We start from the raw sequence: 26,846 nt of genomic DNA on the forward strand, positions 1-26,846 counted from the left end.
TTCCTCTCTACCTGCTTGTCTCTGTGCCCATAGATATACTGAAATGTTGAAGTCAAATATGGATTTTGCAAGTAAAATAGTGTTGGAATTTGAGCCTTTCAGTTCATTCTTTTTTGGGCATTATATTGATATATTTCAAAAATTTGCATTAAAGTATAATCAACTGTGTCCTTTTGTGGAAACAGGTATTGATTTGCCATGCCATAGGAAGGCAGAGGATACATGTCTTAAAAGTAAAAGATAGTGATGGTACAAAATTACATTTGATATTTTGCGAAGATTTTTCTGTCCTTGAGCAGTATTTGATGGAGAAGTAAATGTTAACAAATATTGTTCTGGAATGTAATTTAAAAATTCAATGTCTATTTTGACAGGCCAATAGCAGGATATGCTAACCTGTGTCCAAATATGATCTCTACCCAGCCTCAGGAGTTTACTGGGATGCTGTCCACAGTGAAACATGAGGTTATTCACGCCCTGGTAAATTCTACCGTTTCTGTTCTTTCCTTCATGCCCTGATTTTCTGCTTAGTATGTTCTCATTTTTATACATATATTCCATTTTAAGATGATGTGGATTCCTAGGTTCATGTTCAATAAAAATACAAAAATTAGCAGGGCATGGTGGTGTGCACCTGTGGTACCAGCTACTTGGGAGGCTGAGGTGGAGGATGGCTTGAGCCCAGGGAGCTTGAGGTTGCAATGAGCCAAGATTGTGCCACTGCACTCCAGCCTGGTGATAGAGGCAGACCTTGTATCAAACAAACAAACAGAAAGATTTATAAAGCTTTTTCCTCTTTTAAAATTCTAAGATTGAAGAATTAATGATACTGAAAGGCCTATGAAAGTATGTAGATATGGCAGTGCCCTGGGCTGCTGCCACCATTTTTGTTTTTTAAGACCTCATCATGGCCCACTGTAGTCTCAACCTTCTGGGCTCAAGTGATCCCACCTCAGCCTCCCAAGTAGCTAAGACTGCAGACGTGCACTACACTCGGCTAATTTTTTTTTTTTTTTTTGGTGTGTGGTAGAGATAAGGTATCGCTATGTTGCCCAGGCTGGTCTCAAACTCCTGTGCTCAAATGATCCTCCCACCTCAGCCTCCAGAGTAGCTGGGACCACAGGCGTACACCACCATGCCCTGCTAATTTTTGTATTTTTAGTAGAGATGGGGTCTCGCCATGTTGCCCAGGCAGGTCTTGAACTCCTGGGCTCAAGTGATCCCCCCGCCTCAGCCTCCCAGAGTGCTGGGATTCCAGGCGTGAGCCCCCGTGCCTGGCCCTTCGGCTGCTGCTTCTGATAACCGTGTGAATCTCCTTACAGGGAGGCAGTGGTAATGACTTACCACTTCCTCAAATTAAAGGAAAGGAAATAGTCAGCTAAATACTTTTTTAATGTATATTTGAACACATACGAATGTTTATCTTCCCAGTAATTTTTAATTAACTTTATCTGTTGTAGGCAAGTGTCAGTCTTGGCCATGCATCTCAGTGTACTGCTTCCATCTTTTCAGCTCTGGTCCAGCTCTTGTTCAGAATTGACACCTGATAGCCGATACCTTCCCAAAAAAGGAAGAAGGGCCGGGCGCAGTGGCTCTCGCCTGTAATCCTAGCGCTTTGGGAGGATTCTCCTATATATATAAGAAGGCCAAAATAACTTTAAAATGCAGACTGACTTTGAGAACCATTTCATAATGTACACACACACCCCCCCACACAACAGACAGGAATTAAAAACACAGCAGTTGCTGCTCTTTATGGTTTTAAAACTCTAATGGTGCCTGGAAATATAATTATAGGATAGTAATTGATGTTTATAGTATTTATACTGAATATAAATGTAAAATATATAATGTGTTTTAGAAAATTTCTCGTTAGAAATATTTACCTCAAGTAATTAGAATTTAAAATTTATAAATATGGAACACGTAATTGTTGTTCAATTCCAACGTATGAGAAATTCCTATGGAAGCACTAGCGTGGGGCTTCTATGAACCAGTTAGTATCAGTGCTCTCCTTTGATCTCAGGCCTGTAATCAGCCTTGACATTTTTCACTTGAAGACATTTTGAACTTTTTCTTATAGGGTTTCTCTGCTGGGCTGTTTGCATTCTACCATGACAAAGATGGAAATCCTCTCACTTCAAGATTTGCGGACGGCCTCCCACCTTTTAATTATAGGTATTTTTGTTGTTGTTGTTCTTGTTTTCCTCTTTTAGGAGGGTGCTAAGACTAGAATCTGAGAATCACAGCATATTAGATGCCATAGATAATAATGTCTTCATGGCAAACCTAAGGAAATTGTAGATATTAAAACAACATAGGATATAAGAGGCTGTTTTATGGAAAACATAACTTGTGAGATAGGCAATATTACATAATGGTGTAAGTAAGGAGGAGAGAGATACCCACACACAAGTACCGTTCTTAAGCTGATAATTTGCAGTGCCTGCTTGCACTGAGGATATTCCTCAAAAGCATCATACCTTCCAGCCAGGCGCAATGGCTCATGGCTGTAATCCCAGCACTTTGGGAGGCCAAGGTGGGCTGATTGCTTGAGCCCATGAGTTCAAAACCTGCTGGGCAGCATGGCAAAACCCTGTCTCTACAAAAAAATACAAAAATTAGCCAGGCATGGTTGCATGCGCCTGTGGTCCCAGCTACTTGGGGTGCTGAGATAGAAGGATCAGTTGAGCTCAGGAGGTTGAGGCTGCCATGTGCTGTGATCACGCATCTGCACTCCAGCCTGGGTGACAGAGCAAGACTGTCTCAAGGAAAAAAAAGAGAAGTTTTCCAGTAAAAATGAAGATAATGGAGTAATACATTCAGTTGTTACAGGTGTAAAGAATTGGATTTGGCTTTAACTGTATTTGGGGAAACTGTTAATCTTGAAGTATGAATGGTAAAGAGAGATTGGAGTGATTAATAAGGTAAAAACTGTTTATTTTCTGGCTGGCTTTGTTCACTGCTTATGTGTAAACATTGCCTTGCCATGGAAAAACAGGAATTAAACATAATTTCTCTAAGTCATGGATACATGAACAGATACGTGATAACAAATACAACAAAATGTTAAATTACAGAATCTGGGTGAGCTGGTTATTGATTATAAGGGTGTTTATTAAACAATTCTTTTAATGTTTTGCATGTGTGAATTTTTTTTTTTTTTTGAGATGGAGTCTTGCTCTGTCGCCCAGGCTGGAATGCTGTGGCGTGATCTCCGCTCACTGCAAGCTCTGCCTCCTGGGTACACGCCATTCTCCTGCCTCAGCCTCCCCAGTAGCTCGGATTACAGGCGCCTACCTCCTCGCCTGGCTAACTTTTGTATTTTTAGTAGAGACAGGGTTTCACCATGTTGGCCAGGCTGGTCTCAAACTTCTGACCTCAGGTGATCCGATGACCTCAGGTGATTCGCCTGCCTCAGCCTCCCAAAGTCCTGGGATTACAGGCATGAGCCACCACACCTGGCCTATGTTTGAAATTTTTATGAAACAGTATTGGAAAAGAAAACCGTCTTTATGTTTTCTGTTGTTTTGCTGAGAATGAGAAATTTATAGGGAAAATGGTAGAAGTAGTCTAGGGAATAAGCCAGAAAAAAAAATGACTTAGGTTACAGGGAAAAATAAAAATTGATGTCCATTGTAATTTTCTATAATAGATAAATATGTTACTTTTGTAGCAGTGCTTTTATTTATGCAGGATAGATTTCCCAAACTGGGATTGCTGATTTAAAATCTGTTTACACTATAAATTTTAATAGAAACTGCCATGTTACTTTTTTTTAAAAAAAGATATAGCAAAGCACATTCCCACCAGGCGTGTATGAGTGCTCTTGTTATCACTTTATCAGTATTGGATATTATAGATCTTTTTTATTTTTTAAGCCCAATTTGATGGATTAAAAGATGGCATCTCATTGTTGTATTTCCAGGACTATAGTGTGGTTTTAGCCATTGGCATTTTCTCTTTGTACACTGCCTATTTATTTTCCTTGTCCAGTCTTTTAGGTTAATTTTCCCTTTCTAATCACGTTGTAGGAGTTCTTTATAAATTAGAGATATTACTCCTTTTTCATGCTTATTATAAATATTTCTAGTGGTTGTTTATTTTTTTACTTCATTTATCATACTTTTGCCATGTATAGAAAAGTTTTTAAGTTTGTTATCATTAAATTCATCTTTTTTTTTTTTTTTTTTTGAGATGGAGTCTCACTATATTGCCCAGGCTGGTCTCGAACTCCTGGGCTCAGGCAAGCTTCCTGCCTTAGTCTCTCAAGCAGCTTGAACTACGGTCATGTGCCACTGTACCCAGATGTTTTTTTCTTTGTTGCTTAAGGCCTCAAAAGATATAAAAATATTCTCCTATATTCCAGTACATTATTATTTGATTTATTTACATTTATAGCTTCAATGCATTTGAAATTTTTTTTGATTTATGTATTCTGGGATTCTTTTGTAAGGTGCATATATGTTTATAATTGTTATATCTTTATGCTGGATTTAACCTTTTTTTGTTTTTTTTTGAGGCAGGGAGGGTCTCACTCTGTTGCCCTGGCTCAGTGCAGTGAGTGGCACAATCACGATCATGGCTTACTGCAGTGTTGATCTTCCCAGGCTCAGGTGATCTTCCCAGCTCAGCCTCCTGAGTAGCTGGGACTACGGGAGTGTGCCACTATGCTCATCTAGTTTTTTATTTTTATTTTAAATTTATTTTTTTATTATTTTTTGAGATGGAGTCTCATTCTGTTACCCAGGCTGGAGTGCAGTGGCGTGATCTTGGCTCACTGCAACCTTCACTTCCCAGGTTCAAGCGATTCTCCTGCCTCAGCCTCCTGAGTAGCTGGGATTATAGGCATGTGCCACCACACCTGGCTAATTTTTGTGTTTTTAGTAGAGAGCGAATTTCACCATGTTTGCCAGGTTTGGTCTCATACTCCTGACCTCTAGCGATTTGCCCATCTTGGCCTCCCAAAGTGCTGGGATTACAGGTGTGAGCCACTGCGCCTGGCCTATGTAGTATATCTTTTTATCCTTTTACTTTCCAGCTATTTGTATTCTTTAGTCTAAACTATATCTCTTGTAGATGTATAGTTAGAGCATGTTTTTAAATTCATTTTCCCAGTTAACCCTGTTCTGCCTGCTACAGTGGCTGTCAGGTTACTGGTTTTCACCAGGAGTGTGGGCTGTCGGTTTTCAAGGCTGCCCCAAAGCTGGAGAGAGGGCATGGAAATGCACCGCACTGCTCCTGTTTCTACAGAGATTTGTCCATTTTTCATGAATAAATGCTTTCTGCATTGCTATAAATCTTTTATTAATTTCCAAAGTTTAAAAAGTTGATTTCACCAATTTGGGTAGTTTTCTCATTGCTTTCATAGAGGAGAGAAATTTGAGAGATTTTTACTCTGTCCTTTTTGCGTATATCTTTCTGGAATTTATTTTTGTATGTGGTGAAAAAGGGATTTAACCTTTTTTTTTCCAAATGAATAATCAGCTTCACAGCACAGTTATTAGATACATTCTACTTTCCTACTAAATTAATATGGCATTTTGTTGGTTATGTTTCCTTATATCCTTGGATATCTGTGAACTTGCTTTCATTTTATCCTGTATGTTTGTCAAAAGGAAGTAATTTGTCATCTTAGCCAAGTGCTAGCTATGTGAACTTGAACAAGTTACTTCGTCTCCCTGAACTTTTGTCTCTTTATCTGCAGAATAGTGATGAAAATCTCATAGGGTTGTTGAAAAGATGAAATTTGAAAATACTTATCAAGGCTAGGCCCAGTGGCTCACACCTGTAATCCCAGAGCTTTGAATGGCTGAGGTGGAAAGATGGCTTGAGGCCAGGAATTCAAGGCCAGCTTTGGCAACATAGCAGACCTTGTCTCAGCAAAAAATAAAAAATAAATTAAAAAAAATGTTTTGGACTGGATTTCATTCTGTCACCCAGGCTGGAGTGTAGCCATATGAACATAGCTCACTGCAGCCTTGAATTTCTGAGCTTAAGTAATCCTCTTGCCTCAGCCTCGTGAGTACCTGGGACTACAGGCATACACTACCATGCCTGGATTATTTTATTTTATTTTATTTATTTTGTTTTTGAGACAGGGTCTTGCTCTGTCACCCTATCTGGAGTGCAGTGGCATGAACATGGCTCACTGCAGCATCAACCTCCTGGGCTCAAGTGATTCTCCGACCTCAGCCTCCTGTGTAGCTGGGACCACAGGCCTGCACTACTGCGTCCAGCTAATTTTTAAATTTTTTGTAGAGACAAGGTCTTCCGGTGTTGCCTAGGCAGGTATCAAACTCCTGGGCTCAAGCAATCTTCCCACCTTGGCCTGCTGAGGTGCTGGGATTATGGTGTGAGCCACTGCACCCAACCAAAAAATTAAATTTAAAAAAATGTAGAAGGGAAAATACTTATCAAGTACTTTGTTTGGACTTGGTACATAGGAGGTTCTCAAATATTTTAATTTCATATTGATACTTATAAAGACTTTTTACAGTAAATGTAAATATTTTTACATTTAAAATGGTGAATTTTCAATAATAATTGTGTTTTAATTCTGTAATTACAGTCTTGGATTATATCAATGGAGTGATAAAGTAGTTCGGAAAGTGGAGAGATTATGGGATGTTCGAGATAATAAGATAGTTCGTCACACCGTGTATCTCCTGGTAACACCTCGTGTCGTTGTAAGTATTACCAAACTTCACGTCTCATGAGCCATCTGTTCTTTTCCTTTACTGTGGTCCTTTCTTTACTCATCATTATTGTTTAAGAACTTACAATATTTTAGAGCCTATAGTAGGAAAAGTCATATAAAGGCTGTGCAATAAAGCTACGGGCCACGAGAAATCTGAGGAAATGGAAACTTGTCAATGGCTCTCACGGCTCCTATCCCACCCAGTGCTTTAGGCCAGTGCCTCTTCTGTTGTGATGCCTCTTAGGACCACTGGTACTATTTCTATAATGACTGATCATTTTCTTTGGTGTCTGTATTAGTCAAGGTTCTCCATAGAAACAGAACCAATAGGATGTGTGTATATATCATATATGTATACACAGAGAAAGAATATGAGAGAGGAGGGGAGGAAGAGATTTCTTTTTTTCTTTTTTTTTTTTTTTTTTGAGACAGGGTCTCACTCTTGTCACCCAGGCTGGAGTGTAGTGGTTTCGGCTTACTGCAACCTCTGTCTCCTGCGCCAAAGTGATCCTCCTACTTCTGCCTCCCAAGTGGCTGAGACTACAGGCACGCACCACCATACGCAGCTAATTTTGTTTATTTTTTTTGTAGTGATGAGGTCTCACTATGTTGCCCAGGCTGGTCTCGATCTCCTGAGCTCAAGTAGTCCTACTGCCTCAGCCTCCCAAAGTGCTGGGATTACAGGCATGAGTCACCACACTTGGCCAAGAGATGACTTTCAAGGATTTGGCTCACATGACTGTGGAAGCTTGGCGAGTTCAAATCTGATGGGATAGGCCAGCAGGCTGGAGACTCAGGGGAGAGTTGCCCTTGGAGTCCAAAGGCAGAATGACTTCTTGTTCAGGGGAGGTGGGTCTTTGTTCTCCTCCGACCATCGCCTGGTTGGGTGAGGCCTACCCACATTATGGAAAGTGATGTTTTCTTCAGAGTCCACTGATTGCAATGTTACTCTCATTCAAGAAAATACCTTCACAGAAACATCTGGAATATCTGGGCCAAATATTTGGGTACCACGGCTATTCTCCTTTCCCCTTTTCCTTGACTTTGTACAGCTCTCTGACTTATAAAGTTTTGCACTGCTCTTGGGCTGTTTCCCATCTCTGGAAATCTCTAACTAAAGAACAGATAGAACCCAGTGAGCAAGGTTTTATTCTACTGAGCAACTTTTTTTTTTTTTTTTTTTTTTTGAGACAGTTTCCCTCTTGTCGCCCAGGCTGGAGTGCAGTGGCACAAGCTCGGCTCATTGCAGCCTCTGCCTCCTGGGTTCAAGTGATCCTCCTGCCTCAGCCTCCCGAGTAGCTGGAATTACAGGCGTCCGCCACCATGCCTGGCTAATTTTTGTATTTTTAGTAGAGACGGGGTTTTACCATGTTGGTCAGGGTGAGACCCTGTCTCAAAAAAAAAAAAAAGAATGAAAGAAAAGAAAAAAGGAAATTTCTTCCTCCCCTCATCTCACGTTCATTCTTTCTCTGTGTGTACATATATGTAGATGTATACACACATCCTGTTGGTTCTGTTTCTCTGGAGAACCTTGACTAATACAGACTCCAAATGATCAGTCATTATAGAAATAGTATCACTAATCCTAAGATGTATCACAACAGAGGGAGCACTGGTGACCTGAGGTGATCTGTCCGCCTCAGCCTCCTGAAGTGCTGAGATTACAGGTGTGCGCCACTGTGCCTGGCCAGAATAGATTTTTTGAACAGCTAAAACTGACAAACCTTTAGTTAGACTAAGAAGATGCAAATAACATAAGAAATGAAAGAGGAGACATTACAGCTGAAACCACAGACACACAAAGGATCGTGAAAGACTATTATAAACAATTATATACCAACAAACTGTATAACCTAGAATAAATGAACAAATTTCTAGACAAATACAACTTATGAAGACTGAATCATGAAGAAATAAAAAATCTGAACAGACCAATAATGAGTAATGAGATTGAATCAGTAGTAAAAGTCTGCCATCAAAGAGAAGTCCCGGACTAAGTTCACTGCTGAATTTCACCAAATGTTTAAAGAAGAACTAATAATGCAGTCCTTCTCAAACTTTTCCAAAAAATTGGGGAAGAGGGATTACTTCCAGACTCTTTTTACCAGGGCAGCAATACTCTAATAACAAATTTAGACAAGACCATAAGAAAAGAAAATTACAGGCTAATATTCTTGATGAGCATAAGTACAAAAATTTTGCAACAAGATACTAACAAGCTGAATTCTACAACACGTTAAATAGGTCATCCATCATGATCGAGTGAAATTTATCCCCAGCATGCAAGGATGGATGAAGATAGCAAATCAGTAACTGGCAGAATGAAGGACAAAAACCATATGATCATCTCAATAGATGCAAAAAAATCATTTCACAAAATTCAGCATCTTTTTATGATTAAAAACTAACCAAATTAGGTCCAAAAGGAAGGTACCTCAGCACAGTAAAGGCCATATAAGAGACACCCACAACAAACCTTATACTTATTAGTGAAAAATGGAAAGCCTTTCCTCCAAGATCTGGAACACTCTTACCACTTCTGCATAGTATTGGAAGTCATCGCAAGAGCAGTCAGGCCTTAGAAATAAATAGAAGGCATCCAAATAGGACTGGAAGAAGTGAAATAGTTGCTGTTTGCTGATGACGTGATCTTATATATAGAAAACCCTAGAGACCCCATTAGAAAATTGTGAGGATTAATAAATACAGTAAAAGTTGCAGGATACAAAATCAACACACAAAAATTAGTAGTTTTCTATATACTAACAGAAAACTACCTGAAAAAGAAATCAAGAAAACAGTCTCATTTACCATAGCTACCCCCCCAAAAAAACCCAAAATTCTTAGGAATAAATTTAACCGGGAAAGTAAAAGACCTGTACACTGAAAACTAGATGAAATAAATTGACACAATAAATATAAAGGTATCCTGTGTTCATGGAGTAGAAGAATTAGTATTGTTAAAATGTCCGTGCTACCCAAAACAGTCTACAGGTTCATTACTATCCCTATCAAACTTCCAGTGTCATTTTTCACAGAAGTAGAAAAAAAATCCTCAAATTCATATGGAACCACAAAAACACCAAAAAGAAAAAAAAAAACAAAACCAAAGCTATCATGAGCAAAAAGAACAAAGCTGCTCAGGCAGTGTGATGCCTCCAGCTTTGCAGTATTTCAGACTGTACTGCAAAGGAATGGCAATTGGTCAAATGGCAAAGGAATGTTATGGTCATGGCATAAAAATAGGCACATTGATGAATGGAACAGAATACGCTATGATTATTGACTCGATTATGATTAACCAATTATGGTTAATTGATGTTTAATAAAGGTGCTAAGAATACACAATGGGAAAAAGTCTCTTCGATAAATGGTATAGGGAAAACTGGATATCCATATGCAGAAAAATGAAATTTGACCTTTGTCTCACACCATATACAAAAACCAACTCCAAATATATTAAATAAACTTAAGACCAGAAACTGTAAAACTAGTGGAAGAAAACATAAGGGGACGACTACATGACATTGGTTTGGGCAGTGAGTTTTTGGATTGGACCCTAAAAGTACAGGCAACAAAAATAAAAGTGGACAAATGGGATTACATCAAACGAAGAAGCCTCTGCACGGCAAAGGGAACAAAAGTGTGAAGAGACAACCTAGAAATTGAGAGAAAATATTTGCAAGCTATACATTAGAAAAGGCGTTAATATACAAGAAATGCAAACAGCTGTGTAAGAATAGCCCATTTAAACAATGGGCCAAGGACGTGAATAGACATTTCTCAAAAGAAGACATGCAAACTGTGAGCAGGTACGTGAAAAAATGCTCAGCATTACTAATCCTTAGAAAAATGAAAATTAAAAGCACAATGAGATGTCATTTTATGCCTGTCAGATGACTGTTATCAAAAAGACAAAAGAGGGCTCACTTTGGCAGCACAAAAACTAAAATTGGAATGATACAGAGAAGATTAGCATGGCCTCAGTGCAAGGATGACATGCAAATTCATGAAGCATTCCATATTTTAGAAAGAAAAGAAACAAAAGAAGTGTTGGTGAGGATGTGGAGATAGTATAATCTAGTACAGCCATTATGGAAAACTGGAAGTTCTTCAAAAAACTAAAAATAGAATTACCATATGATCCAACAGTCCTTGTTCCATATTTACACAAAAGATTTGAAACCAGTTTGTTGAAGAGATGTTTGCACTCCTGTGTTCACTGCAGCACTATTTACAGTAGCCACATTATGGAATCAGCCTAAGTGTCCATCAGCAGATGAATGACTAAAGAAAGTGTATTTTATACAATTGACCCTTGAACAACATAGGTTGGAACTGCCCAGGTCCACTTATTTGTGGACTTTCTGCCATCTCTGCCACCCCTTAGACAGCAGGACCAACCTCTCCTCTTCATCCTCCTCAACGTGAAGACAAGGATGAAAACCTTTATGAGGACCGACTCCACTTAATGAATAGTGAATATATTCATTTTATTTTCTCTAGCTTTATTGTAAGAATACAGTACATAATACATAAAATATACAATATATGTGTGAATTGACTGTGCAGTTATTGGTGAGGCTTCTAGTCCACGGAAGGCTATTAATAGTTAAGTTATGGAGAATTCAAGTTATACACAGATATCGGCGGACTGCACAGGAAGTTGACACCACTTACACGAAGACACCACTTACACGATGTATTCAGCCTTAAAAAGGCAGGAATTTGTAACAACATGGGTGAAACTGGAGAACATGGTGCTAAAAAAGGAACAGAAAGACAAATACGTAATGTTTTCACATTTCACATGTGACACCTAAAACTATTGAACTCTGAAGCAGAGGGTAGTGGTTATGGAGGCTGGGGTGGGGAAAATGGTGATGGCCAAAGGGTGCAAAATCACAGACGGGAGTAACACTTTTTTTTCTTTTTTTTTTCTTTTTTTTTGAGATCTATTGTACAGTGTGGTGAATATGGTTAATAATAGTGTATTGCAGAGTTTTAAATTACTGAGAGTAAATTTAAAATATTCTCACAAACAATAAGCATTTGAAATGATGGCTGTATTAGCTTGATGTAATTATTTCACATTGTATTCATAAATCGTAACATCACTCTGTACTCCATAAATATATAGTTATAACTTGTCAATTTAAAATAAAAAATTTTACATTGTTATTGACATGAGTTACAACTGTCAATCATCCTAGTCTATAACATTTTTTAACTATTTGGTACAAAAGTGAAAATCTTCAGAGAGAAGAAAAGATGCTAGAGAAGTAGTAATTTCCTAGCAAAGAAGAGTGTGACTGCATCAAAATATTTAATTCTATTAAAAACCATATTTTAAAAAGAAATTCTCTTTTCTCAACGAAGTAAGTCTTTAATGTTAACTTATTAGATTCATGTGATGAAAAGTTTGCCACCATCTTACAGTGCTTTTGTACCATATTTGTTTCTGATTTTTGTTCTGGTTCTTAGGAGGAAGCACGAAAACATTTTGATTGTCCAGTTCTGGAGGGAATGGAACTTGAAAATCAAGGTGGTATGGGTACTGAACTCAACCATTGGGAAAAAAGGTTATTAGAGGTCAGTTTGTTTTTAAATTTTACTAGACCTTATTTAATGAAAATAATTCATAATTATGGTAAAAGTTAGTCAAACAGGTTATAAAGTGAAAAATGTTTAGGTCCCTTTACCCCTTCAGCTCTCCAGATGCACTTTCCAGATATAATCACTCTTTACATTTTTTGTATATACTTTCATAAATGTTATGTATGTATGTGTAAACACATGCAGAATTGTTTATTTTTTAATGGGTTCACATATTTATGCAACTTTTTCACTTTTTCCAAGGCAGTATAGGTGCTTCTGCTATAATGCAATGTATGCTTTCCTGAAAAACCTTTTTCTTCAAAATTGGACATGAAAAATAACAAGACTTGTAGGAAAAACAAGTAAACAGATCAATAACAGCAACAAATAAGTCATGTAGAACTCTGAGCTCAGTTTTAAAAAGACATTAGATTTTCAATAAATGAAGTTCTATATCTACTCTAGTATTTTTTTTATTAAAATTTTTATATTTTTTAGAGACAGGGCCTCACTGTGTTATCCGGCTGGAGTGCTGCAGCTGTTCACATGCATGATCATAGCACACTACAGCCTCGAACTCTTTTGGGCTCAAGTAGTCCTCCTGCCTCAGCCTCCCAAGTAGCTGGGACCACAGGCACACACCACTGCACCCAGCCTGCTCTAGTCTGTCTCTCTCTCTTTCTTTCTCTCTCTTTTCCTTCCTTCCCTCCCTCCTTCCTTCCTTCCTTCCTTCCTTCCTTCCTTCCTTCCTTCCTTCCTTCCTTCCTTCCCTCCCTCCCTCCCTCCCTCCCTCCCTCCCTCTCTCCCTCTCCTTTCTTTCCTTTTCCTTTTCTTTTTCCTTTCTTTCCTTTCTTCTCTTTCTTTCTTACTTCACTTGCCCAGGCTAGAGTACAGTGGCATGATTTCAGTTCACTGCAGCCTCAACCTCCTGGGCTCAAATGGTTCTCCCACCTCAGCCTCCTGGGTAGCTAGGAATACAAGCATGTGCCACCACACGCAGCTAATTTTCTTTTTGTACTTTCAGTAGAGATGGTTTCACCATGTTGCCCAGGCTGACCTCAAACTCGTGGACTCAAGCAGTTCACCCGCCTCAGCGGCCCGAAGTGTGGGGTTAGAGGCGTGCACGTCCGTGCCTGGCTACTCTAGCATTTCTTTACCTTCAGCATCAGCAGTAATAATAACCCATGGTAACTGCATGGGGGATTGTAAATCTGAGTATTGAGGACGGGGTCAAATGTACATAGACTTGTGAGAACCATGCAGTAAACATTTGCACGCAGAGTCGCTGGCTACACCGAGCAACACTGTACACAGTACAGCATTTTTGTATGGCTGTGTTCGGCTATCTTAGTATACTTTGTGTTTAGGCTTCATCATAAAATAGTCACATGCAGGGAAAATCAATGAACCAGCGTGATTCCATGTTATACTGATGTCATTCCCTTATTTACTAATTTCACATGAGCTCATTCACATTGCAGAAACACATGCTTTCACAGAATAAACTGTATTCTTGGATCTACTCATTTGTTCTATATGAATGTAGCATAACAGTTCTGTGTTAATGAACAACTATGGTTTAAATTTTGTATTTTAGAAAATGTAATGAGCAACTTATTTATATCTGTGATACCCCAGGATGGGGTTTCAGTTGGTGTTTTTAGGTTCACCTAAGCAGTCAAACCCACAGGACCTAATCAAGCCATGTTGAGAAAAGATTCCCTTAGAGAAGGATATCAGAAGGAACACACAGCCCGCCAGCACGGTAGAGCCAGGCGTTCCTCTTGTGCTCCACATGGCAGTGGAGGGACTGTCATCTGTGCCTCTCCCCCTCCCCGTGCAGCTCAAGACCACAATAGACAGATGGGAGGACCAGCCTGGCTGAGAAAGATCATGTCCAAATAAGAACCAGTATCTTTTTATTTTTAGAGATCTGCTTAAATAGATAGTTGCAGCTTATACACATCATGCCTAAAGTTAATAGAATTATGGAAGGAATGAAATGAATGCTTGTGATTACTGTCAAAGTAACAATGATGGAAACTTATGGAAGACACGTACATTTATTCCTTCCATGGCAAGTTTGGCTTTTTTTTTTCCCTTAAGAAATTTTCTCAAGTGACTCCCTTAAGAAAGCTGTAGATTGGCTGGAAATGAAAGTTTGTACTTTTCAGCAGAAGCTCTGAGAGTAGTAATTACATTAACTTCTCTCAAATCAATTTTGTGTCCTTGAACTATTTTTTTTTTAAAGCATGGTATCACAGTACTTGAGATGGCCATCTGGTGTGCAATGGAAAGATTTAAAGAATACTCAGAACTGTCCAAAGATGAAATAAGCTCCGTCAGAGGCAGTGAAGTCCTCATCATTAGGTGACCTCCTGATAGGAATTGTGTGATATGAATTAAAATATTGGGTAGATGGTAGAGCCTGATGATGTTTTAGACCTTTCAAGGAAGTCCGTTTACCCCGTGACTCTGTCACACTTGCTTTCATGTTAGCACATGTTTCTGTGATCACAAGAGTTGAAGGTTATGAAAACATTTTCGGTGTAATTCAGACAGCCGTTCTCCCTGACCTCAAATTATCTGTGCATTTGCCTCATTCACCCACTTTGCTTTACCTGGAGAGTATAATATTTCTGTAGTGTTTCTGTTTCCATATATTTTTATCTTCATTCATCATAGAGTTCTAAATGCCAGTTGCCTGCCATTCCAAGGGAATTGTATACAGTGGAAACACTTAGGGCAGAAAGCAGATTTCACTTCAAGGTTCGGTCTAGTCATTTTAAAGGTTTATGTATTTTACCACTTTTAAACGAATGTCTTGTCAGCCTCTCACAGATGAAACATTTTAAATATATATATCAGAGGAATTACAGAAAGTATTAGGAGTTGCAGAGAATCTCGTTTTCCAGTTAAACTCTGTTGGTGATTTTCAGAATGAAGCGATGACTGGTTCTCACACTCAGAATCGAGTATTCTCTCGGATCACTCTGGCGTTAATGGAGGACACGGGGTAAGACAGCTGTGACAGTGGGATATGAATTGTTTATTACAATGATATTAATACTGAGCTCATAGCTTAAGAAAATGTTGACATTTTATGCTGAAGCAAAATATACTTATTAATTATTTGAATCTTGTACAGTTAGCTGTCCATTATTCGTATCAACTCCATTCATTCATTTAATAAATACTTTTGTTGGCTGGTTGTTTTAAAATAGGGTCTCACTCCTGTTGCGCAGGGTGGAGTGCAGTGGCAATCTGGACTCACTAATCCTGGACTTCCCGGGCTCAAGCAATCCTCCCACCTCAGCTTCCTGAGTAGCTGGGACTACAGGCACATGCCACTATGCCTGGCTAATTTTTTGTATTTTAAATAGAGATGGAGTTTTGTCGTGTTGCCCAGGTTGTTCACAAACTTCTGGGCTCAAATGATCCACCCACCTTGACCTCTCCCAAAGTGCTGGGATTACAGGAATGAGCCACTATGCCTGGCAGAAATACTGTTTTTAAATGAAATCTTTTATACAACCCCTACATACCAAAAAAAATTAAAGCTGCTTTAGTAGAAGCATTGTTACCTCTTACTCTTTCTAAGACAGTCTGAGAGAAAATTAGAAAATTGAATCAAATTTGAAAATTAATGGCAGAGGTGTCATTAAAACCATGAAAATTGTTGACACTACCTTCACTGTTGAAAGGTCAAAGAGGTGTAAGGATTTAAACATATAGAGGTTATTCTTTTTTTTTTTTTTTTTGAGACGGAGTCTTGCTCTGTCACCCAGGCTGGAGTGCAGTGATGTGATCTTGGCTCACTGCAACCTCCACCTTTCAGGGTCAAGCGATTCTCCTGCCTCAGCCTCCTGAGTAGCTGGGACTACAGGTGTGCATCACCACACCTGGCTAATTTTTATATTTTTAGTATAGATGGGGTTTCGCCATGTTGGTCAGGCTGGTCTGGAACTCCTGACCTCGGGTGATCTGCCCACAGTGCTGGGATTATAGGCATGAGCCACTGTGCCCAGCATATCTCATTGAGTTTTATGTGACTTAAATGAGTTAATATTTGTAAAGCCCTTTTGTGCAGTGCTTGGCACACTGTAAGTGCCAACTAAGTGTGAGCATTATACAAAAAACCGAGCTAAAGACTCATGAAACAAGACTTACTCTTGCTACCTCAGTGCAGTCCTTTATCGTATTGAGTTTTTAAAGAGAGAGGAAGAAATGTTAATCAAGATCTGCTAAGTTGATTTCACAACTCACTAATACTACTCAGAAACCCCTGTTTCTAAAGCCCCCTCTACTCCCTCACTAGTGCTCATTCTTCTGAATTTAGCTAGAGTTGCTTCCTCAGAAAAACCTTTCCGAATTCTTCAGACTCACTTAGGTTTTTCTGTTACTATGTTCCCGTTAGCATCGTATACTTCTCCTTTGGAATACTCATCACACTTCAGATGTTTTGTTTTAATATCTGTCTTCCCTACTAGATCATGATCTGCATGAGAGAGTTTCTGTTTATGTGTTTACTACTGTAGCCTTCATTTAACAAAGTGCCTACCATGTGACAAATGCTTAATAACTGTTGACTGCTAATACGGAAAGAGCTGCAAAGAAACGGCTATCAAGAGGGTCTCATGGTGTGTAGCTGGAGTGCCCACCTGGTGATGGAATGACAGCGCTGATAGGATATTCTTCACTCACCAACATGCACCTTCACAAAGGAGTCTACTTAGTCTACACTTTATTCATAGGGCTAAGGGCTTCTGAGCCTGAGCACCTGCTAAAATAATTGTTAGTGGACAGCACTAGGGGCACTGTCACTGTCCGGACAGTTTGACCCTGCTGTGACACCAAGGGAGCTGGGAACGTAACTCACATTGTAGTTGCAGAAGTTGCAAGCATTTTGGCATTGGAGCGCTGCGACTCCTCCAGTTTCTCTCTAAGTGAGAGCTTTGTTCTTTGACAGGAGAGAAGTTTTGGAAGATGCTACATTACATATTTGTTTGATTTTGTAGTAAGGTGATATAAGTGGAGGGGATAATTCTTATCTCCCCAACTTTTGAGCCTATTTTTTTTTCAATATTATTGTTTTTTATTACATTTTTTATTATAGAGATGGGGTTTCACCACGTTGCCCAGGCTGGTCTCAAACTCCTGAGCTAAAGTGATCCGACCACCTTGGCCTCACTAAGTGCTGGGATTAGAGGCATGAGCCACTGCGCCCAGCCCTGAGCCTATATTTTTATTTACTGTTTTGATAATGTTAAATGAACAAAATATAATACATACAGGTAAGAGACTATTTTGTATAATTTTATAGTTTTTGCAAGCTAATCTTGTCTCTAAAAATAAATACAAACTAAAACAAACTGATTGCCTTCGATTAAATTTGTCTGGAAACTCAGTCAGTACTTTCTTTTTTCTGTTGTTAGAACTTTTTCTTTTGAGACAAGGTCTCACTCTATTTCCCGGGCTGGAGTGCTGTGGCATGATCCTGGGCGGAGGCGATCCTGCCACCTCAGCCTCCCAGGTAGCTGAGACTGTAAGTACACACCACCGCACACCTGACTAACTTTTTGTATTTTTAGTAGAGACAGGGTCTCACCATGTTGGCCAGGCTGGTCTCGAACTCCCAACCTCAAATGATCCAACCACCTCAGCCTCCCAAAGTGCTGGGGTTACAAGTGTGAGTCACCGTGCCCAGCTAGGACGTTTAAAAAGTATTGGACATAGGCTGGGCACGGTGGCTCATACCTGTAATCCCAGTGCTTTGGGAGGCCGAGGCGGGTGGATCACCTGAGGTCAGGAGTTCAAGACCAGTGTGGCAAACATGGTGAAACCCTGTCTCTACTAAAAATGCAAAAATTAACCAGACATGGTGGTGGGCGCCTGTAGTCCCAGCTACTCAGGAGGCTGAGGCAGGAGAATCACCTGAACCCAAGAGGCAGAGCTTCCGGTGAGCCGGGATCGTGCCACTGCACTCCAGCCTGGGTGACAGAGCAAGACCCTGTCTCAAAGTAAAATAAAGTGAAAATTACAATAGAAACGTGTTTTGTTTTGTTACGTAAAAATGTAAAAGTATTTAATACCTCATCATAAGCCTGGTTATTGAATCCCTGTGTAGCAGTCCCTGCTCTGCAAGAATCATCGCTTATGTGACGGCCTCCAAAGTCTTTCTCAAGGTCCTAAGGTGCTCGCTGTTGAGATTCTCAGTTGTTATGCTAGAGTTGTTTTTAAAAGGACAGCAATAAAAGTTGCTTTGTTTTTTATTCCACAGCTGGTATAAAGCAAATTACAGCATGGCTGAGAAGTTAGACTGGGGCCGAGGAATGGGCTGTGACTTTGTCAGGAAGAGTTGTAAATTCTGGATTGATCAGCAGAGACAAAAGTAAGAATGCATTTCCTCACAGTGTCATTGATTACACAGTTCCTTTCTGATTTTATGCTTTATCCCAAGCCTAAAATGCTATTTTCAAAATGTAGTCTGAGCAGTTCAATTTTACAATATATAGAAAACCACCTGAAGATGGTTGGTAATAAGATTGTAAGAAGTAGCTGAGTATTGTTTTTAATCATATACTAAAGAGATCCACAGTGAGGGGCCCAGAGCCATGAACATTTCTGTTCAGCTTATTATAACTCATAAATATATGTATTTTACAAACCTTTTGTTTCCTCTGTCATTTGTGTTGTTTTCTTCAGAGAATGCACCTATAAGTATAAATGCAAATATTGATTCAGGATCAAAAAAAGGCACTTTTGAATAGGAATTTCCAAATCCAGATGCGTATCATAATCACCTAGCAAGCTTTTAAAAAATACAGAGTAAGTTTGACATCTATCTGTATATCATCTATACAGACATATATCATACATACATACAATACAGATATATATCGACATATATACAATACAGATATACATCAGACATATATACAACACAGACATGTATCAGACATATATACAATACAGACATATACAAACAATACATATACATATATTCAATAAGACATGTATCAGACATATATACAACACAGACATGTATCAGACATATATACAACACAGACATGTATCAGACATATATACAACACAGTTGTTCTTTGGTAACCATGGCGGATTGCTTCCAGGACTCCACAGATAACAAAATCCATAGATGCTTACATAAAAGTTCCTTCAATAAAATGGAATAGTATTTGCATATAATCTGTGTATGTCCTCCTGTATACTTTAAATTACCTCTAGGTTATTTATAATACATAATACAATATAAATGCTATGGGAATAGTTGTTATACTGTATTGTTTAGGGAAAAATGACAAGGAAAAAAATGCCCATGTTCAGTACAGATGCAAGCATCCTTTTTTCCCTGAATTTTTCTTTCCTTTTTTTTTCTTTTGAGACAGATTCTCACTCTGTTGCCCAGGCTGGAGTGCAGTGGCGCAATCTCAGCTCACTGCCACCTCTACCTACCAGGTTCAAGCGATTCTCGTGCCTCAGCCTCCTGAATAGCTGTGATTATAGGCGTGCGCCACCACTCCTGGCTAATTTTTGTATTTTTAGTAGAGACGGGATTTTGCCATGTTGGCCAGGCTGGCTCACGCCTGTAATCCCAGCACTTTGGGAGGCCGAGCTGGGTGGGTCACTTGAGGTCAGGAGTTCAAGACCAGCCTGGCCAACATGGTGAAACCCCATCTCTACTAAAAATATAAAAATTAGCCAGGCATAGTGGCAGGTGCCTGTAACCCCAGCTACTCAGGAGGCTGAGGCAGGGAACAGCTTGAATCCAGGAGGCAGAGGTTGCAGTGAGCCGAGATCGCACCATTGCACTCCAGCCTAGGTGACAAAGTGAGGCTGTATCTCAAAAAAGACAAAACAACAACAACAACAAAAGTGTTATGTGAATGAATTCATATTGTATGTGAACTTTTGAGCATGCCTTTTTTTACTCAGCATAATTCTCTGGAAATTCATCCAGGTTGTTGTATATATCAATAATTTGACTTTTTGTGGCTGGTTAATATTCCGCAGTGTGATATACCACAGTTTGTGTAAACATTCACACTTTGAAGGACATCTGGATTGTTTCCAGTTTTGGGCTATTATGAATGAAGTTGCTATAAACATCTATGTACAGGTTTGTGTGTGAACATATATCTTTATTTTTCCAGAAAAAGTGCCAGGAATGCAGTTGCTGGCTCATTAAGTAATTGCAGGTTTAGTTTTGTAAGAAACTGCCAAACTTTTTAACTCCTAGCAGTGACGTGTAAGTGATATCGTTTCTCCACGTTTGCCAGCATTTGGCGTTGTCACAATTTTTTGTTTAATCGATTCTGATAGGAGTGTAGTGATATTTTATTTTGGTTTTAATTTGTGTTTCCCTAATGTCTAATGATGTTGAACCTCTTTTCATGTGCTTACTTGCTAATTATATATCCTCTTTGGCAAACTGTCTCTTCATCTTTTTTTTTTTTTTTTTTTTTTTTGAGACGGAGTTTCACTCTGTTGCCTAGGCTGGAGTGCAGTGGCACGATCTTGGCTCACTGTAACCTCTGCCTCCTGGGTTCAAGCGATTCTTCTGCCTCAGCCTCCAGAGTAGCTAGGACTACAGGCACATGCCTCTATGTCCGGCTAATTTTTGTATTTTTAGTAGAGATGGGGTTTTACCATGTTGGCCAGGCTGGTCTCGAACTCCTGACCTTGTGATCCACCCACCTCAGCCTCCGAAAGTGCTAGAATTACAGGTGTGAACCACCACACCCAGCCTCTTCATCTCTTAAGCCAATTTTCTAATTGGATTGTTTTTTACTGTTGAGTTTTGAGAGTTCTTCATGTATTCTGGGTAGTAGTCCTTTGTCAGATATGTGGTTTGCAAATATTTTCTCCCAGTTCATAGCTTGTCTTTTTTATCCTTTTAACAGGGGTTTTTGTAGGGCAAATGGTTTTAGTTTTGACGAAGTCCAGAATATCAGTTTGTCCTCTTATTGTGTCTTTGACGTCAAGTCTAAGAAGTCTTTGCCAAGCTCTAGATCTTGAAAGTTTTCTTATGTTTTTTTCAAAAGTTTTATAGTTTTACACTTTACATTTAAGTCCATGATTCATTTGAGTTAAGTTTTGTATAAGGTGGGAGACTTAGATCAAGGTTTGTTTCTTTGTGTACAGATGGCCAATCGCTTTAGCACCATTTGTTGGGAAGGCTGTCTTTCCTTTATGGAACTGCTTTCGTGCCTTTGGTAGAAACAACCAGTTGGGTGTATTTGTGGTGATGTGTTTCTGCTTCTGGGTTTTCCGTTCTGTTCCAGTGATCCCCGTGTCTGTGCCTCCACCAATAACACACAGCCCTTAATTGCTGTAATTATTTAGTAAGTCTTGAAATTGGGTAGACTGATTCTTTCCACTTTGTTTTAGAATTGTTCTGGCTGTTTTGGTTCCTTTGCATTTCCATATACATTTTACAATAATCTTGTCTGTATCTGCCAAAAAACTTGCAGGGATTTTGCTAGGAGCTGCATTAACGCGGTGTGTCAATTTCAGGAGAATTGACATTTTTACTGTGTTGAGTTTTCCAATCCATAAACATGGGAGAAAACATTCAGTCTTTCGTTATTAAATATAATGTTAGCTGCAGATTTTTATACATGTTCTTTATACATGTTTTTATACATGTTCTTTATCTTTTATACATGTTTTATTTATGTTGAGAAAGTAGCGCTCTATTCCTATGTGTCTGAGAGCTTTAATCATGAATGGATATTGCCTTCTGTCAAATGCTTTTTCTACGTTAGTTGATATGCATAATCGTGATTTTTTTCGCCTGTTAATATGGTGTATTTCATTGGTTGATTTTCAAATATTAAATCACCCTTGCATTCCTGGAGTAAACCCCACTTGGTCAGGGCATATAATTATTTCTATATGTTGCTGAATTCTATGGACTATTATTTTGTTGTGGATTTTTGTTTCTGTATTTGTGATGAATACAATCTGGAGTTTTCTCTTTTTTCCCCAATTATTTTACCTTTAATTAATCCGTATGGCTCTCAGAACAATTATATTATGTCAGTTAAACTTGATTTTTTTCAAATCTGACACATTGTGAAAAACAGATATATCCTTCCAGTAAGAGAGATTTAAAAAATAATAGAAGAAGAAAAGTTATGAAATACATAATAATTATTACTAAATGAGCAAATAATGGGCTCCCCTGTCATACTTAATATTAGCTTAATTTAAATTATTATTTATGGCCAGACATGGTGGCTCACGCTTGTAATCCTAGCACTTTGGGAGGCTAAGGCGGGCTGATTGCTTGAGCCCAGGAGTTCAAGACTAACCTGGACAACATGGCGAAAGCCCATCTCTACAAAAATGTACAAAAATGAGGTGGGTGTGGTGGCACATGCCTGGAGTCCCAGCTACTCAGGAGGCTGAAGCAGGAGGATCACTTGAGCCTGGAAGCTCGAGGCTGCAGTGAGCTGTCACTACATCACAGCATTTCATCCTGGGCAGCAGAGTAAGACCCCATCTCTAAATAAATAAATACATAATTTATGTAATACTCTGAAGTAATAAATCCTAGAATATAATGAGGTGTTTACCATGCTTTATTTTTATTTTGATTTAGTTCAAAATATTTTTTTCTTTCTTTTAATTCAAAACTCTTGTGTCACTTCAAGTTCAAAATATTTTTAACTTTCTCTTAAGATTTCTTCTTTGACCACTGTATTATTTAAAAGTGATTTAATTTCCAGCTATTTTGAGATGTTCCAGCTATCTTTCTGTTATTGATTTCTAGTTTAATTCCATTATTGTAAGAAAGCAAACCTCTTTCCTTAGCCTTTCGAGTAGCTGGGACTACAGGTGCACACCACCACACCTAGCTAAATTTTTATATTTTTGTAGAGACAGGGTTTCACTGTATTGCTCAGGCTAGTCTTGAACTCCTGGGCTCTAGCAATCTGCCCACCTCAGCCTCCCAAAGTGCTGGGATTACAGTCGTGAGCCACTGTGCCTGGCCTATTTTTCTGTTCTTAATCTCGATTTTTGAGATTATTGATTTGAGATATTTCCTGTTTCTAATGTAGCTGTTTGTTGCTATACATTTTCCTCTCAGCATTTCTTTAGCTTTGTCTCACAAATTTCAATGTATTTTTATTTTCATTCAGTTCAATGTATTTTTAAAAATTTTTCTTTGAGATTCTTCTTTGACCCATGGATTATTTAGAAATGTTTTATTTAGTATACAAGTATTTGGAAATTTTTCTGTTATTTTTTGTTGTTGAATTGTAATTGGAGAATATATGCTGTATGATTTGAGTTATTTTAAATTTGTTCAGGTTTGTTTTATGGCCCAAGATATGGTCTTATCTTGATACATGTTTTTTTATTTTTAAAATTTTTTCGAGATGGAGTTTCACTCTGCCACCCAGACTGGAGTGCAGTGGTACGATCTGGGCTCACTGCAGCCTCTGGTGCTGAGTTCAAGCTCTTCTCCTGCCTCAGCCTTCCAAGTAGCTGGGACTACCGGCGCCCGCCACCATGCCCGGCTAATTTTTTGTATTTTTAGTAGAGACGGGGTTTCATCCTGTTTACCAGGCTGGTCTTGAACTCCTGACCTCACTGATCCACCTGCCTTGGCTTCTTCCCAAAGTGTTGGGATTACAGGCATGAGCCACCACTCCCGGCCAATCTTATACACGTTTCATGGGCACTTGAAAAGAATGTACATTCTGACGCTGGGTAGAGTGTCGTGTAAATGTCAGTTACATCCTGTTGGTTGATGGTGTTAAGTCCTTGATGTTGGGTGGAGTGTTGTGTAAATGTCAGTTATATCCTGTTGGTTGATGGTGTTACGTCCTTTTTGACATTGGGTGGAATGTTGTGTAAATGTCAGTTTCGACCTGTTGGTTGATGGTGCTAAATCCTTCTTGACGTTGGGTGGAGTGTTGTGTAAATGTCAGTTACATCCTGTTGGTTGATGGTATTAAGTCCTTCTATATCCTTGCTGATTTCCTGCCTAGTTGGTTATTCTGACATTGGGTGGAGTGTTGTGTAAATGTCAGTTACATCCTGTTGGTAGATGGTGTTAAGTCCTTCTTGACGTTGGGTGGAGTGTTGTGTAAATGTCAGTTACATCCTGTTGGTTGATGGTGTTAAGTCCTTCTATATCCTTGCTGATTTCCTGCCTAGTTGGTCTATCAGTTGTTGAGAGAATTCATCACCATGTCATTCTTTGAGTCCTGAAGTCCTTGACTAGTGTGACTTCTCTCTACCCTTCAGAGTCTTCTTTTATTTCTTTAATTTACAGTGACTGGGTTTTTAGTTGTACTTAGAGGGAGGAATAGGGAAAAGCCTATCTAGTCCATCTTCCAGGAATTGGAAGTGGTACCTGTATTTCTCTTTTTATATTTAAAACAATTTCCCCTGGTGGGTCAGGTATGGTGTGGTGGCTCACACCTGTAATCCCAGCACTTTGGGAAGAGGGAAGATTGCTTGAGCCCAGGAGTTTGAGACCATGTTGCCTAGGCAACATGACCCTATCTCTACAAAGTAAAAAAATTAGCCTGGCATGGTGGCATGGCCCTGTAGTCCCAGCTCCTTGGGGGCTGTGGTGTGAGGATCCCTTAAGCCCAGGAGGTCACAGCTGTGGTGAGCTATGATCATGCCACTGCAATCCAGTGTGGGTGACAGCAAGACCCTGTTGCAAAAAAAAAAAAAAAAAAAGAAAGTAAAGAAAATGTTATTCTCATCTTTTCTTACCTGTGTTAGGTCATAAAGCAATTTAAATCACTTGTGGTTTCTACTAAGGAATCTGACCTCTGGGCTGTAACCCTAATGTGAAGATAATAGGCAGTAGCCGGAAGCACCGGCAGCCACTCTGAGGACAGCTTGTTAACCCTGCACTACAGCCTGATCAGCCAGTTAGGGGTGCTCAAATTTTGCTGCTTATGAAAATCATCTAGAGAACTTGAAAAACTCTCCATACCCAGGTTACAAGTTAAATAATGACTGTGCTAAGAGCCAGGCACTAGCGTTGTGTGAGTTCGTTTTACTAAATTCCCGAGTGGTCTTACTGTGTAGTGGAGTTTGGGAACCACTGTCCCGGTGTGTCAGAGGAAGTCTGTCATTCACGCTGCAGCGGCAAGAGCTCACGGAGGTTTTTGTTCACTTTTCTGTTAACAGTTGCAACTCTGTTTATTCCCCTTTGGATCCCAATTATAGCATCACCTAAGACCAGAAACAGAAGGGACTTCTACTTCTTTATTCTTAAAAACTAAAGCCGTGGGTCCCCTGAATTCTCTTCTATCCTTTGATTCATAAGCCAGTGCCAGCAAGGCTTTTTTTTTTAAGGTCCAAATAGTAAATTTTTAGGTTTTGAGGGTTGTTACAATCTGTGTCACAACTACTTACCTCTGCTTTTATACAGCAAGAGGCAAAACAAATGGGCATGGCCATGTTCCTGTCATCTTCCCCGTCTCTACAAAAGTAAGTGAGCATGGTGGCACATGCTTGTAGTCCCACTTGCTTGGGAGGCTGAGGTGGGAGGATTGCTCCAGCCCAGAAGATCAGGGCTGCAGTGAACTATGGTTGTGTGGTTGTGTCACCGCACTCCAGCCTGGGCAACGAGACCCTGTTTTGAAAACAAAAAATCGACAAGAAAGAAAACAGACTGTGGTCAGGATTTGACCCAAGAGTTGAGTTTGCTGGCCCCTGTCACAATCATTCAGATGCCCCACTTGGGAGCATGAAGTTCAGAATCATTCACAGGATAGCAGCCATCTTCCGGCAGCACAGACCCGGTCTGCCTGTGTGTCTGTTAGGGATTCCAGTGCGGCCGTTCTTGAGCACAGGGGCCGATGCCTAACTTCTGGGCTTCGTCAACTGTGACTCTTCTCCATTGTTGGGAAACCAGTGTGAGAAGGGGTTGGTTGAGTGAGCATAGGCAGAGCCATACTTATTTGAATCACTTCAATCTACACATACTTAAAATAAGGTTCTTCCTATGTTTGAAGCAACTAAAACCGATAAACCACCCAACTCCTCTGCCTAGCTCATTTGATGTGAATATTGACTCTAGAGCTATACTGTCTAATGTGGTACCATTAGCCACATGTGGCTGAACTTATATTTAAATTAGTTAAAGTTAAATACCATTTAAAATTTAGTTCCTCAGGGCCAGGCGTGGTGGCCCATGACTGTAATCCCAGCACTTTGGGAGGCTGAGGTGGGCAGATCACGAGGTCCAGAGATCGAGACCATCCTGGCTAACATGGTGAAACCCCGTCTCTACTAAAAACACAAAAATTAGCTGGATGTAATCGTGGTGGCGGGCGCCTGTAGTCCCAGCTACTCAGGAGGCTGAGGCAGGAGAATCACTTGAACCTGGGAGGCGGAGCTTGCAGCGAACCGAGATCGTGCCACTGCACTGCAGCCTGGCGACAGAGCAAGACTCCGCCTCAAAAAAAAAAAAAAGAAAAAAAAAATTAGTTCCTCAGTTAACTAGTCACCTTTCAAGTGACGTACATGATCGATGGCAGCCACATTGGGC

The 26,846-nt window shown here is 39.6% G+C and overlaps 1 protein-coding gene and 1 non-coding gene across 3 annotated transcripts in view; both read left to right on the top strand.

Annotated features, from left to right (window-relative positions):
- Positions 1–26,846, top strand: part of LMLN (leishmanolysin like peptidase) — a 70,009-nt gene that overhangs the window by 23,450 nt on the left and 19,713 nt on the right. For both annotated transcript variants that reach the window (XM_008009703.3, XM_008009702.3), the window contains exons 7-12: positions 375–480; positions 2,084–2,178; positions 6,572–6,689; positions 12,185–12,292; positions 15,238–15,314; positions 18,579–18,689. In XM_008009703.3, the coding sequence (XP_008007894.2) occupies positions 375–480; positions 2,084–2,178; positions 6,572–6,689; positions 12,185–12,292; positions 15,238–15,314; positions 18,579–18,689 (615 nt within the window). The remainder of the gene's footprint in view (positions 1–374; positions 481–2,083; positions 2,179–6,571; positions 6,690–12,184; positions 12,293–15,237; positions 15,315–18,578; positions 18,690–26,846) is intronic.
- On the top strand, positions 10,623–10,729 carry LOC119625971 (U6 spliceosomal RNA). The gene has a single exon (XR_005242184.1). It is a non-coding gene; the product is annotated as a U6 spliceosomal RNA (small nuclear RNA).

The sequence above is a fragment of the Chlorocebus sabaeus genome, chromosome 15 (genome assembly GCF_047675955.1).
Source record: "Chlorocebus sabaeus isolate Y175 chromosome 15, mChlSab1.0.hap1, whole genome shotgun sequence".
NCBI lineage: Eukaryota > Metazoa > Chordata > Mammalia > Primates > Cercopithecidae > Chlorocebus > Chlorocebus sabaeus.